General features: G+C 40.5%; 1 protein-coding gene and 2 long non-coding RNA genes across 4 annotated transcripts; 1 reads left to right on the top strand and 2 right to left on the bottom strand.

The window, feature by feature from the left end:
- Window positions 1–1,343: 1,343 nt before the first annotated feature.
- LOC125733941 (protein lifeguard 3) lies at window positions 1,344–13,053 on the bottom strand. 2 transcript variants are annotated; one of them, XM_049006084.1, is made up of 13 exons: window positions 12,895–13,053; window positions 10,610–10,917; window positions 9,250–9,375; window positions 6,711–6,781; window positions 5,688–5,752; window positions 5,397–5,450; window positions 5,019–5,069; window positions 4,881–4,920; window positions 3,947–3,984; window positions 3,737–3,824; window positions 2,593–2,688; window positions 2,361–2,414; window positions 1,344–2,271 (listed from the first exon to the last, which is right to left on the bottom strand). In XM_049006084.1, the coding sequence occupies exons 2-13, from the start codon at window positions 10,899–10,901 to the stop codon at window positions 2,122–2,124; spliced, it is 1,125 nt and encodes a 374-aa protein (XP_048862041.1). In that variant the 5' UTR covers window positions 10,902–10,917; window positions 12,895–13,053; the 3' UTR covers window positions 1,344–2,121. The 2 variants fall into 2 exon arrangements, with proteins under 2 accessions (XP_048862041.1, XP_048862044.1); XM_049006087.1 differs by lacking the exon at window positions 9,250–9,375 and having other exon boundaries at window positions 12,895–13,052.
- On the bottom strand, window positions 7,147–9,243 carry LOC125733983 (uncharacterized). The gene is made up of 2 exons (XR_007393318.1): window positions 8,679–9,243; window positions 7,147–8,648 (listed from the first exon to the last, which is right to left on the bottom strand). It is a non-coding gene; the product is annotated as an uncharacterized LOC125733983 (long non-coding RNA).
- Window positions 8,839–9,658, top strand: LOC125734005 (uncharacterized). The gene is made up of 2 exons (XR_007393340.1): window positions 8,839–8,963; window positions 9,498–9,658. It is a non-coding gene; the product is annotated as an uncharacterized LOC125734005 (long non-coding RNA).
- Window positions 13,054–13,856: the final 803 nt, after the last annotated feature.

Below are 13,856 nucleotides of genomic sequence, written 5' to 3'. Positions count from 1 at the left end.
AATCAAGTACAACTCTCTTTATGATTACAAAACACATAATCAGTTCTATTATTTAAAAGCAGTTGGGCTAGAATGTACACATCGATTTTTTCATTATATTTTAATGAGACATGGGGCTTTTGAGGTAAGATGTCTCTTTATGGCAGTGTTTCCCAATACAATTCTCAGGGACTCAGTCAGTCCACATTTTTGCTCCCTCCGAGCTCTCGGTCAGACAGTCCACATTTTTGCTCCCTCCGAGCTCTCGGTCAGACAGTCCACATTTTTGCTCCCTCCGAGCTCTCGGTCAGACAGTCCACAGTTTTGCTCCCTCCGAGCTCTCGGTCAGACAGTCCACATTTTTGCTCCCTCCGAGCTCTCAATCATGGACTGTGTGTAGGTCCCTGAGGACCGGATTGAGAAATGCTGCCTTAAGGGGAATAAAACTCATTCTAAGGTACAGGTGTAATTGTACAAGCCACCTCAAGAAAAACATAGCACATTTGTACCAAGCCTCTCACCAACATGCCATCCCATACAAACGCATTAGCGCTGCCTCGTATCTGTACGTCTTCTGAATAATGCAAGAGGTTAAAAATCACTAGACTCAGATGTGCCTCGATCACTCAGGTTTCATTGTCATGGAAAACGGCTGCTGAAAGCAAGATGAGCACACGATTGATGCGGACAAAGTAAAACAGCCTTAGCAAAGCGAGCGTTGGAACCGACATCTCAACAAAAACAAACTACTTGTACACAAACCTAACTTTCGCACTTCCTTCTTGAAGTGTCATTAATCATTAATCAGAAACCAGTCTAATACACTTAGAATATATTACAGGCACTGAGCTCGTGATGGAGATTAAGAATATCCTGGACAAACTTACACTGATTTCGCCGTTTGCCATTCTTATCCTTCACTTGATCCCTGAGATGAGGAGGCTCCCTCAGTGATGGTAGCGGGGCGCTCATCAGGCTCGGGGGCTGAAACTGGGACTGGGGATGAGGTTGTGATGGGCTGGGTGCTGCGGTTGCCAGTCAGGGATGAGGCTCTGGGATTTCTTTTGGACGAGTCTGGACTACGTAGCCTGGAGAGGACACGGGCCAGGCCGGTCCAATGTCCAGGATCATGGACAGTTTGGTTGCCATAGGGATGCTGGCGAGCTCCATCTTTTGATACGCCTTTGGGGGGCACCCAGGTTCGCACCCACCCCTGGTCTCTAGGGAGATAAGGGTATGGCAGCTGGGGGCCCGTGAGTGACAGAGGCCACAGCAATTTGCATCATAAACCAGGAACCACCATGGTGTCTTAAAACAAGTATTGGTGCTAGAAAACAAATACAATTTAAAAGGTTGTACCACAATATTGTCAAAATGATTTTAATAATACAAAGACATTTCCAGAACAAGGCCATAGCCAAACAACAAACAATGATTCTTATTCGGTAAATTATGCATATTTTATTTATTTTATATATAGAAATTTTTATTGCTCATTTAAAATGTACAGTTTATTAAATGGTTGCATATAACCAAACCAAATTCTGCCCAAATGTCTGTCTTAAAATAGCTGTCACAGTATATTTTGTTACACGTATACTTCTGAAATGTGTCATACAATATACACAAAGTGATTTGTCAGTATTTATCAATATAACAGAAGACAAAATGCTTGAAAGATTTTGACAGCAATGAATGATGTCAATTTGTCTTTGTCGGGGGGCACAGCAAAAAAACAAAAAAAACACTATACATCAGTGGATCTCCAAGTGGAACCCAATTTTTACCCTGCCAACTTGGTCATGTGCAGTATTTGTACAAAATGAACATACAAATATTTCACTTAAGGTAGCAACTTCATACAGAAACACACACCAAACCAATAACCATGTTTTGAATAAAATAATAAAGAGTGCTTTATTGGCTATCAGGTCGCAAAATAACATTAACAAAGAAGCTAAAACTGAATATTCTCACACCTGAAAATAGCCTAACTTTGGTACCAATACATAGTATACATATCCATGTATTACCTAATCTGTATACATTGGCTTTAAATTGTTAGTTTTTTTTATATGCTAATCATACAAGTCATAGATTATGCCAACCGAGTTTCATAGCAACTAAGTATGAACACGGACTTTAACGTCTAGATCCTCCAACGATCTGCAGGATGAACAGGAAGATCTGTACAATGTCTAAGTAGAGGGAGAGCGCTCCGTACACGTATTCCTCTGGGCTGATGGAATGCTTGCGGTTGCCTAGGAGAAGCTGGGTATGGTACGCCAAGAACTAAAAAAACATCAGAAAGTGTCAGCGTTTCAGTTCAAGTGAAGGCACCATTATTTAGCCATGCAAGGGGATGCAAAGGAAGGACTCACCAAGGTGAAAGCGATGGCTCCTATTGCTGCATACAGCATATGAAGCCAGGGAATCTAGCAAATGGAGGATGAGACACACACACACACACACATTACATACAGTACTGCTGCTTTTACAGAAGGTTATACACAACCTTACCAAAAACTTCCCCGTCTCTATTGACGTTTAGATAAAATTAATCGCAGCTTCACCTAGAATTGGTACTTCACGAGCAGTATTTGCAGAACTCACGTATTTGAATGACAGCACGATGGCTGTGATGATGCCGGTGACAAAGACGACCATACCCAGGACGCAGAAGAAACCGCCGCACGATGTGAAGTCCACCTAAGCAAAGGCACCTTGAAGTCAGGAACCATCTTATCACATTTATAAACTGTTCACTTATCAGTAGCACAATGTAGCAAGGAACCCTTTGCAAAATATTGGGGGGGGATATAAAAATATTTTTTTAAATCCTATTGAAAATCCAAAATTTTAGCATCTTAGTCACTGAGGAAGACTAACATATCCAAAATTGTGTTCTTACTAGTACGACTGCAGTTTTACATATCTATAATTACATAAAACTGAAATACAATTACAGGCAAGAAAGGGGTGTGTTTAAATGTTAAAATGGCTTGCTGTAAATGCCTCATCACTACTGATTTGTTTGCTGCACTAAACAATGTCCATGGGACTGAGCTGTCACTCGAAAACCATGAGCCAATGGGAACGCACCACTGAAAAAAACCAACCCACTTGAGGTCTATGCCCGATTTTTTAAATTTATTTATTTTTTTTTAAATCAGGCAGCTTGAAAGCAGAAATGAGACAGAGCAAGCGAGAAAGTTGGCGACGTAATCACAAAACCAGCAGCACGAATGAGAAAGGTGGAATTGTAAACAAAAGAACTACCAAAATAATCAAAGACCAATAATTTGTTTGCAAGGTGCAAATTTTACTTTTGAGATGACTTTTTGCTTCAGCGAGATTTATTTTCTCACAAAATCTTGTTATTGGCTGATGTTTAAAAAGTTTTGCTTGATAATAAATCTGATTCCATAGGCAATACTGCCAACATAATAGACTTTTGGTAGATTAAACTATAGCCAAATATGATTTTTTTGGGAACATTTCTTTTTTGCTTTATAATTACTACAATACTTACCATACAAACATTCACAACATATATGTTTTCATTATAATTCAGCCCCAGAAGACACATGTCCATAATGCTTGACACTGCATACTGAATGAAGCTGACATTTTTTAAATTATAAACAAAAACTAATTTGATTATTGTGCATCAAAGTCAAATTAACACACAACTTGTTGATTCACAAGTGCTGCCCATGTGGTGGTTGTCTGATCGTCTTGACTGTGTTGCTTTTACCTTGGTCTGGAAGCAGAAGATCGTGACGATAATGCAAACAACTGCTGTTATTCCAAGGGCCAGAAACACAGATTTTGTGTCATAGTAGCTGAAAAAAGTGAAATGCTTTGATGAAACCAAAGATAAAACAGTTGATATAGCTGTACTGTCACAAGATGATTTAGGCAAAAAAAAGCAATGAAATATTGAAAAGTGGTGCATCTCACAAACCTTGAAATAGTTCCTGTCATGTATGACATGGAGAGAGTCTGGAAAAAAGGAGGGTTCATCATTTTCCATTCATCTATGTTTCATACCGTTATCAGACTGTGAGCCAGGAGCCCAGGGGAACATGGAGCACAAGGCAGAGGTCACCCTGGACAGGACACCACTCCATCACATGGAACACTCTCAAAAACAAAAATCACAGACTATGAGCAATACAGACTATAATTCGTATGTTTTTGGACTGTAATAGGAAATCATTACAAACACAGGGCGGCCACATAAACTCCACACACACAGGGCTGGGGATGAAATCCACCCATAGACACAGCACACCTCCCCACACACAACAAATTAACTCTGGGATGCAACTGCTCCCCCTAATGGTCAGATGGAAAAATTGGCTGAACATACCAAGTTCAATAAAATTAAATTATACTGTACAGTTATACTTATAAAATGTGGCTTGTGTTAGCCAAATAAAAGTGTAATTATTTATTGCAAATATATTTACTATGTCATTTGAACCGGTAGCTTTGCAATCCTGGTCCCAAACCCACAGAGCCACACATTGCTTATCCAGCATTAGGTCACAGGGCTGGGTGGGAAATGTTTTTCTGGACTGTGACAGGGAGCTGGCTGTCTGACGTGGACTGACTGGGGGGGGCCCCCGAGGACCAGGTTGGGAAACACTGACATGGGCCAATAGGGCGCCATTTGATTAGGGGCTATAAAATAGATGAGCGAAAAAAATAAAATCGAAACAGTTATTAACACTAGTTTTAATATTTCACTACTTTTCATCAGCTAGCTAGTTAGCAGCCAGATTCCTCAAATGTTAATAATATAAACAAATGGAGAATGGGCTCAGCAGAATCTCACCCAGAACCTGCCCTGAACACCCCGATACACTCAACACCTTCCTCAGCCATATACTTACAAAAATGACAAGTAGCACTATGTTCCAGGGAAACCGCCTCCTAGGGAACGAGGTGCGACAGACAATTTTAATGAGGTCGGATACTTTGTGGGGGAAATCTGAAGACTGGTTAATTGAAAGGCAAACCCAATAGCTTACCTCGGTCCTTTACAGCAGACAAGGACAATGTAAGTGACAAAGTACACTGCACTGGTGAAGACAAAAGTGGATGACAGTGATGAGAAAGACAAGCCTCAAATAGCTAAAGGGACGTTCTTATGACTCATTCATGAACATGGCACATCAGGCATTTCTGTTTGTAAACAAGAAAGAATTCCATAAATGCTCATCTGACCATGACACCGTGTTTAAAGGTACAGTGTCAGCATACCTCCCTGCATTCATGATGTCAGTCAGCAATGAATGGGGGCTATTAATTACACAAATAGTAAAAATAAAACAAAATAAATAAATAAATGAAGACAGTGACTATTCATTCGAAAACGGGGAAGAACAGGGAAAAAAAATAATCCTTACTATGAAGCCCAGTAAACTGCTGGATTCTGTATAACAAAACTTTTGACGGGATTCCTGTGAATTGGAAAAGGGCACAAATGTGTGTTAAAATGCATTTCAAGACATAAGCAATACATGTTTATTGTTAAATTGTTACAAATTCAGAAAATTGCTATGACTCAGTTACGATCCACCTCCCCCTGACTACTATAAAACTTGTATCATCAATATGCGAAACGTTTTCAGATTTTGGAATAAGATATATTTTATTCGATACGATATGAAATATTCTGGCAGTTTGACGGGACTCACACGAAAGTGAAAACGGCCACAACGGCTACTGTGATCAGGAGTTGCGATGCCAGAATAAGATAGACCTGTTGGCAGCAGAGAAATCCATGAATATCAAAACCACATAACGTTATTTATACTTGAGAATATTAACGGTGTGCTCACATAAACCCAAAAGACAAAGGAGCATACGCCATATCTCGTAATTTATTTTTTTATCTTAATTTTAAAAATAATTTTCTGCTGTAGTGACATTTTTTGAGCATCAATGTATGGATAGGTGACCAAATTGAAAGCTTTTAAAAAATATCATGTCAAGAACAGGCAAAAATTCCAGCACTCCATCTACCGCGGTTTAAACCTGTTGACCCTCTGCTTCTGTTTCGTTTTTTTTTTTTTTAATATATATATCTTTTGAATTCTTTTCATTGCTGACAAAAAAACACAACAGGTTGCATCTGTAAAGAGAGGGGCAGGTGCATCTTGGCAAACCCGACAGTATCTGGTGTCAGGTGCGGAATTCCAATGGAAAGTTGCAGCCAAACGCATCAACAAGGGTCTGGCCAGATAACTATAGCTTAATAATGTCAGAATTCTTGAAAGAGGGTTTACGAAATTAATTCCCCTGCCATTAACACAGAACAAATACAGATGGAACGCGTATCAAGTTCCTCATAACTGTTTCGCATGGTTAGCAATGACGAGAAAGAATCACGTTGTATTCGATGTACATCGGTCACTTGAGTATACATATCATGAAGTGCAATCGCACATCACAAGACTCTGGGTTCAAGAATGATTCATCGATGTGGAAGTTCACCCTGCAGCTGTATGAATGAAATCTCAGTAATCGATTTTGAAAGAGGGGGAAAAAAAAACACCACATTTTCACTTCAGTATATTAAGCATGACCAGTTCTTCCTGAGTTATGGTTTTGCTCAGGTAGGCCAATACCTCCTTGGACTTCCCAATATTTAAAACCAAACAGGAATCATTCAAAATGTATAATAAATGTAATAAAATGTCATTGGAAAAGTAACTTACTTTTCGGATGAAAACATGTCGGATCGACATGTCATCCCAGCCACCAGATGCTGTAAATCCTTCATTGCCTCCTACATGGTAAAACACCATAATAATTAGTAACCTGACTGCTTCATGTCCATACAAATACTGGTCTGCAGAATCCTCACCAGGAATTACCTATATTCATTACAGGCCTAAAACATGTCACATTTTCAGCTACTCAATTAAGAGGTTTCAACCAAACACATGTAGTAATATCAAGTACTATCAACTTTAACAAGAGCACTTTAGAAACCCACGAGCTGCCAATACTGACATTTCACTGTGGCCTAATAATGTAAGCTACCAGCGGTACAGTGTAATTAACAATCCTGTTGACTCACTCACAAATGCAGGGCAGCTCTTCATTGAGCTTTGTGTCGTTTTTCCATAAATCGAGTCATCTGAGAAAGTGCCACACAAGTTTGTTTTTCTGTGACGATCTTTCTGGAGATGATCCCAGATTGAAATTAGGTTCTTGTCCGTTTTGGATCACCGGGTTAACAGATTGCTGTCAACGAATTTGTTGCTCTTCCTGACTCATTAAATTCCGTGATGTCACACAGCTGACTAGACTCTTACAGAATCTACACATTTTACTCTCTAAAGTTTGAACAGCTGGATATACAAATACGATCGTTTATCTCCAGTTCACTGGAGTCTTCTGCAGTATAACCCATGTCACCATGAACTGACGCCCCTCCACTCAATCAGGACCAATTAAATGTGTGAGAATCCCCAAAAAGGCATATTCATAGACTCATCTGTCACCCGTGGCCATTCCCATGGAAAGCACTGCGCTAACAATGCAACCCGACCCTCTACTTTAAATTTCACTAGATAAAAGCATCGGATAAGTGAATAAACAGAGTAAGAGAAAAGTGCAAGACAGACTGAGGAGGTAAAGAGTGAGCACTGATTACAGCATGTTGCTGCACTCACCATGCTACAAACAACCCCAGGGATGGGAACCCGAGTGCAGACATGTGGCGGGTGATACCTCAGCACCAAACAAGTCTGAATGGAACCATGTGAGTTTTTACTGGTGGCTGGAGGGCCAATCCTGCCACCAATTAGCAGTGTAACGGTACACAAAAAAAAAAATTTTTAAATTCACAGGTCAGTACATACCGCGGTTTTGAAGTCACGGTTCAGTACGTTTACGGTACATCGGGGGTAAAAAATAAAACTAATAAAGAAAAAGGAAGCAAATTTAACAGTGGTTTACTGAACAAAGTACGACTGTTTTTAAAAATCCCTGTCAATACTGCTGCGACCAACTAATAAAAAGCTATAACTTACTTAGTAGTAAATCAAAATAAATATTGTCTCAGGTAAATAAGAATATCCATTAAGGTGCACATTCAGAAAATTAGCTGTACCTGATCTCTACTGTATTCACATTAGCAAGTTTCAACTTCATATTTGAGCCGTGCAACCGTCTCAAAATACACAGAGTATAAGAGAATAAATATCCATTATGGTGCAGCATTTAAAAAAAAACAAAAAAAAAAAAAAAAACTTGTGCTATACTTGTATTCACATTAACAACTTCCAGCTTCACATTAGGACATACATACGCATACAAAGTGGCTCAGCTTCATCCCCCCCTTTCCGAATGTTGCTCGGGGGAACAATAGATAAACACACAAAGGTTCCGCATTTGCCAAATTCATTCAGTACATATGCGCACCGAACCGAAAGGCCCGTGCTGAAAATTCTCGGTATGGATATGTGTACAGTTACACTCCTGCCACCCACCCCCCCAATTTTCCCTGTAAGTCTGAGGACCAGGAGACTGAGAAAGTAGACTTCTGAAAAAAAGAGAGAATTCTGATAAGCATTTCATCCCAAAATGAGGAAAAGGCCCGACAGCCACCTCAAACCAGCCAGAATAAGGACCTGGACTGTCAGGACCTTGACTGTCAGGACCTGGACTGTCAGGACCTGGACTGTCAGGCTGTGCCTAGTTACCCAGAAATAGGTTCAGCCCAAAGCATCACCCCCATAACTGCTTGACACTGTATCTTCACAAGCTTCGTAATTTAAGAACAGCCACCCTGAAGGCTCTCGGTCATCCTAGATCAACGGGTCCACAGCTTACGTCCTACGCCACACCTATTACGGTCTGTCCTAAAATCAAAAGTGATTCATGTCTGCAGGTTACACCCCTTAATAATTTACACGTCTACCTCTGGCTGGTACTATAAAATGCATGAAATGAAAATCCAGGTATAAGTCGATGCTGCACGCTGCTACTTTTAAATGAATTAATGTAGCCTGCTTCAGCCTAATTTGTCTTTCTTGCTTGGCATGAAAGTGCATGAAGGACATTCATTTGACCCAACAATGGCAGCAGCACTACAGCAATAAAAACAGACGTGAACCAAGTGCAGGGAGAAAACCTTTCCCAGGTCAAGCAACTCCGAAGTACAGAATTTAACAGAACGTTAAATGCCGAACTCATGAAACGATGCAAGAGGGCAAGAGTCAACAATGCTAGTGGTATAATTATCACCTGAGTCCGGCTGGTTGATAGGAAGCACAGGCGGCATGACGGGAGGCATGACGGGCATTGCTGGAAAGCCTTGGCCGGGATAGCCTGCTCCTGGCTGTCCTCCAGGGGAATACATGCCAGGATATCCTGGTTGGGGGCCGAATTGAGGCCCAGAATCAAAAGTGATTCATATCTGCAGGTTACAAGCCTTAAAAATGTACACGTCTACCTCTGGCTGGTACTATAAAACGTATGAAATGAAAATCCAGGTACAAGTCCATGCTGCACTTTGTTATTTCGACGGAAAAACAAATTAATGTAGCCTGCTTCAGCCTAATTTGTCTTTGCTTGGCATGAAAGTGCATAAAGGGAATTCATTTGACCTAACAAAGACAGAAGCACTAGAGCAAAAAAAAAACAGAAGTGCACCAAGTGCAGAGAGGAAACGTTTCCCAGGTCAAGCAACATTAACCCTCTGGGGTCTAGGGGTAGGGAACACACTTTCACTGACAGGGGCATGATCATACATTTCTTTAAAATATCATAAACTTTATTCATGGCAAATAAATATATAAGAAATAATCTGTTTTGGCATTACACTCATCTTAATTTTACTGTATATTGTAAATGTCAGATTTATGCAAGTTTGTAATTTGACAACGTATAGACATTGCAAAATGCAGTTTGGAACCCTTGCAGAAACATTATACAAGTACTTAGAAAGTAATGGTGCCCGTTTGTTTTGATCCCAGATATCTGATCACCAAAGTCTTCGCTACATGAAGATGACTAAATGGTGTAGTTGCAACATTCAGTCGGATAAATAAATAAGAAAAAGCAAACTCTTGTCACTATTCCTGGGCTGCTCCCATTGAATATATAGGGTCTCATGTGTATGCATGAGCCATTCACACCTGGCCACATCCCCCCCCCCTTTTATAGTGCTGATGGGGATGTATCTGGATCGCGTTTCACCATTGCGTTGTTCATCAAATTACCATGTGAATGCGATTTGAATATGTGGAAATGCAGCTATTTACATTGCGAATAGCGATCTTCAGGTGAGGGCGGCACTACACGCCCCCGATGCAAGTAAAACAAATAAAGGTGACATGGTTTCATTTTTTGCCGATTTAACCTAATTTTAAAAACTTTAATACTTCCGACAATGGACGTTTTGAAAAGACGACAGATTACCGATTTAGTCAGCGTTTTTTCATGCTTCTACATAAAGATTTCAGCGAGATACAAACTGAAATAGACACGAAAGATATACTGCAAAATACGCAGACGATGCACTCGACCCTAGAGGGTTAGATGCTGACCTCAAGAAACGATGCAAGAGGGCAACAGTCAACAATGCTAGTGGTATAATTATCACCTGAGTCCGGCTGGTTGATAGGAAGCACAGGCGGCATGACGGGAGGCATGACGGGCATTGCCGGAAAGCCTTGGCCGGGATAGCCTGCTCCTGGCTGTCCTCCAGGGGAATACATGCCAGGATATCCTGGTTGGGGGCCGAATTGAGGCCCAGGGGGGTAGCCTCCTGGTGTAGTCGGACCCCCGTACGGTGGTAGTCCATAACCTGGTGGCGGGTAGTCATTCCCTCCCTGAGGTGAATTAAGAGGATTTTTCACGTCATCGTAGGAGGGCGGGAAGTCGGAGCGTGACATTTTGATTTTGGCACACCTGCAAAAAAAAAAAGTAATCACTCATACAGCTGCACATACTCAGTTGACCCACCTAATTGGGTGTTTAACTGTCTAGATTTTACCGCTTTATGCAGAGGCAGATAGGCCAGACCAAGATTTTGCTTCAATGAATCAGTTAAATAAATAAATAAAAAAAGTTTACATCTTACATAATTATATTCTGATTTATTGTTCTATTTCATCTCAATATGAGACTCATTCATTCAGTTTGAAAGTAGACCGATTGTTTTTTGTTTGTACTTGAAGCTGCACATCTGTCACAAAATACCATGCACTGCAACGTCACCATTAACACCAACACACCCCAGTGTGGTGTAGGTAAAATTCAAATGATACACTTGTATTAAATCGCATAAAAGACTTTATTCATTATGAAAATTGGAATCACTTCATTCCATCAGTCCTGTAGACGAGCAAAAGCCAAACTGGAAATTCAAATACGCCAGTTGCTTTTTCGCTAGAAATGTCTAAAGGAGTTCCTTTTTTTTTTTAAAGGAGGAGCAGCTTAATCACCAGTGATGTCAGCTGTAGTTTAAAACCTGTCTTTCCAGTTCAGAGACAAAAACAGAGGACTGTACTGCTGTGCCTCCATACTTCTAGATAATGTAACGTTCCATCTCTTTGTGTTAACTGATGAACTTTAGAAATATTTTGCATCCATGTAACCACATTCCCAATAAACATTCTGCAGAAAGTGTATTTAATCATAAGCTAGCTCAAAGCAGAAGATAAATGTAAATACTGCACTGCTGAAATAAAACAGGACTGTTCTCATTTGATATGAACCCTCAATTCAACTTTGAAAGGCTTGTCTGGGTTAGGGTTGCCTGGGAACTACCCCAGGCAGCACAGGGCGCAAAGCAGGAGCACATCCGTCTGCGTGGGATGTCAATCCATTATGAAGAGCACATACACACAGAATCATGCACTAGGTGCAATTTACACACAGGTCGGGCGTGTGATAGGCCACAGCACTATCCACCGAGCCACAATCAGTCTTAATATGAAAACACAAGCTGTTAATGGCACCATGTCGAAACCCTGCGACCTCCAGCTCCTCGCTAGCTCATCACACAGCTTAATTCATACCAAAAGTTACGTTTCTAGCTCGTTTCATAACTTTCGTACTGACGTTATGGTTTGCTTTGGTTGGCTAGGAAACAGCGGAAAACAAAAGTGTGACAATTCTGGGGCTAATCATTCAGCAGCATAGTTTTTAATGTTGCTATCTAAAAAAAAACACACCGATCGGTAGTGCCTGGGGAGTTCTCACCTTTTAGCGTTCGCCTAAAAGTAAATGTGTGCGATGTGATGCGCTGGCTACAAGTGTTTTTTTTTTTTTTTAAATCACATGCCACGCCAGTTTCTCTCTTAGGCCTATTGCACAACTAAGTAATGGTAGCTTGTCCAGCTATTTCTAAACTCATTCTCTCATATAAAAAAAAAAGAATTTTATGTTGTCACAGAGCACGAGCTGTTAGTTATGCGATTCCAATTTTCATAATGAATAAGGTCTTTGATACGATTTAATACAAGTGTATTATTTGAATTTTACCCACCTATAAACCGCTCTTTTCAAGTTGACATAAAAAAATAAAATGTATATAGGCATATACATAAGTGACGTGATAGCATAATCCAATTAACACAAATGTAACCATTAAAGTAGTACAATAACAAAGCGAATATTCACCGCCTTATTGAATCCCTATGTTGCACCGAAGAGAACAGTATCGAAGGCTATAAATCGACCAGTACAACCTTACAGAGACGGAATTATTTTTTTTGTTTCCGGTATCTACTTCGTAGCAATAATGTTAACAACAAACAAACAAAAACATAACAAAATAAAGACGAGTAGCGACTTTAACAACAGCGTCAAACGCAAACTATTTACCAACAAGCCTCAGCACATACACATAAAATACAGTCGTGACAACGCGTATGTACTTACTTTATAGTTAAACAACTTCCAAATTCCAACAACTACCCGCCAGCAATAAGAAATAAGAAGTTTTTGGGCTCCAAAATTGGACAAACACGTCCCAACCCACACGCCGCTCCAGCAGTTCCTGGAATTTAAACAAGATGTTACAAGCGAGGTGGAGCGTGTGCGCGCCCGCGCGCGTCACCCTAGACACCGGAACAGCGCGCACCCTGCGCCCCGCCCCGTGCCGCGCCCGCGGACGCATCCTTTATTCTCAGGCTCTCCTCACACCTGGTTGAACAGGGCTTGTGGTTTGAGCGATCAGATCTCCATGAGTCTTCATTCCCTTTTGGGTGCGTCCACACCTGTATTTAGCGCTGTCCACCTGTGATCGGATCACCCAGGACGCATTTTAATACCAGGTGTGATCAGAGCCAGAGGGTCCCGGTCGCTGGACGGTGCTCGTGTTAGTTTTTGTACGTTTAAAACTCAACTTGTAGACTACTCTAGAAATACTTACCTGGCTGCCTTTGTGTGCCATTGTTTTCGGCTCATTGTATTGCGTTGAAACAATGCAGCGGGTGTTTCGGTGAGCAGAAAGTTATTATTTGTTTTATCATTCAAGGCGTTGGCAGCATTTGTTCAATTTCCACAAGTGCTTTCTCCTTTTTACCACTAGATGACGACAAAACCTCTTAGTATTTAAGCGACGCCATACAATGTATATCATTAGAGTTGTTCAGATTACTGCTTTTCTGATTATGTTGCAATAAAAAAATGTTAAAGTGTTAAACAACTATTATTAATTATAGTATTAAGCCACGTATAGCTATTTAGGACAAACGTGCCCTCAGCAGTTAATTGTAAAATTTTTGTTCCGATTCTTATGTTTTATAGCAATGGTTTATTTCTTAAAAAATATTTTAGTGCTTAACCATTGCAAATATTAATACAAATTGAGTCAGTAAGTTGAATGATGTGTGAAAATG

The sequence above is a fragment of the Brienomyrus brachyistius genome, chromosome 1, assembly GCF_023856365.1.
Source record: "Brienomyrus brachyistius isolate T26 chromosome 1, BBRACH_0.4, whole genome shotgun sequence".
NCBI classification, from domain to species: Eukaryota; Metazoa; Chordata; class Actinopteri; order Osteoglossiformes; family Mormyridae; genus Brienomyrus; species Brienomyrus brachyistius.
Note: the sequence above shows the minus strand (reverse complement) of the source record. Positions and strands in the feature narration are given on the sequence as shown.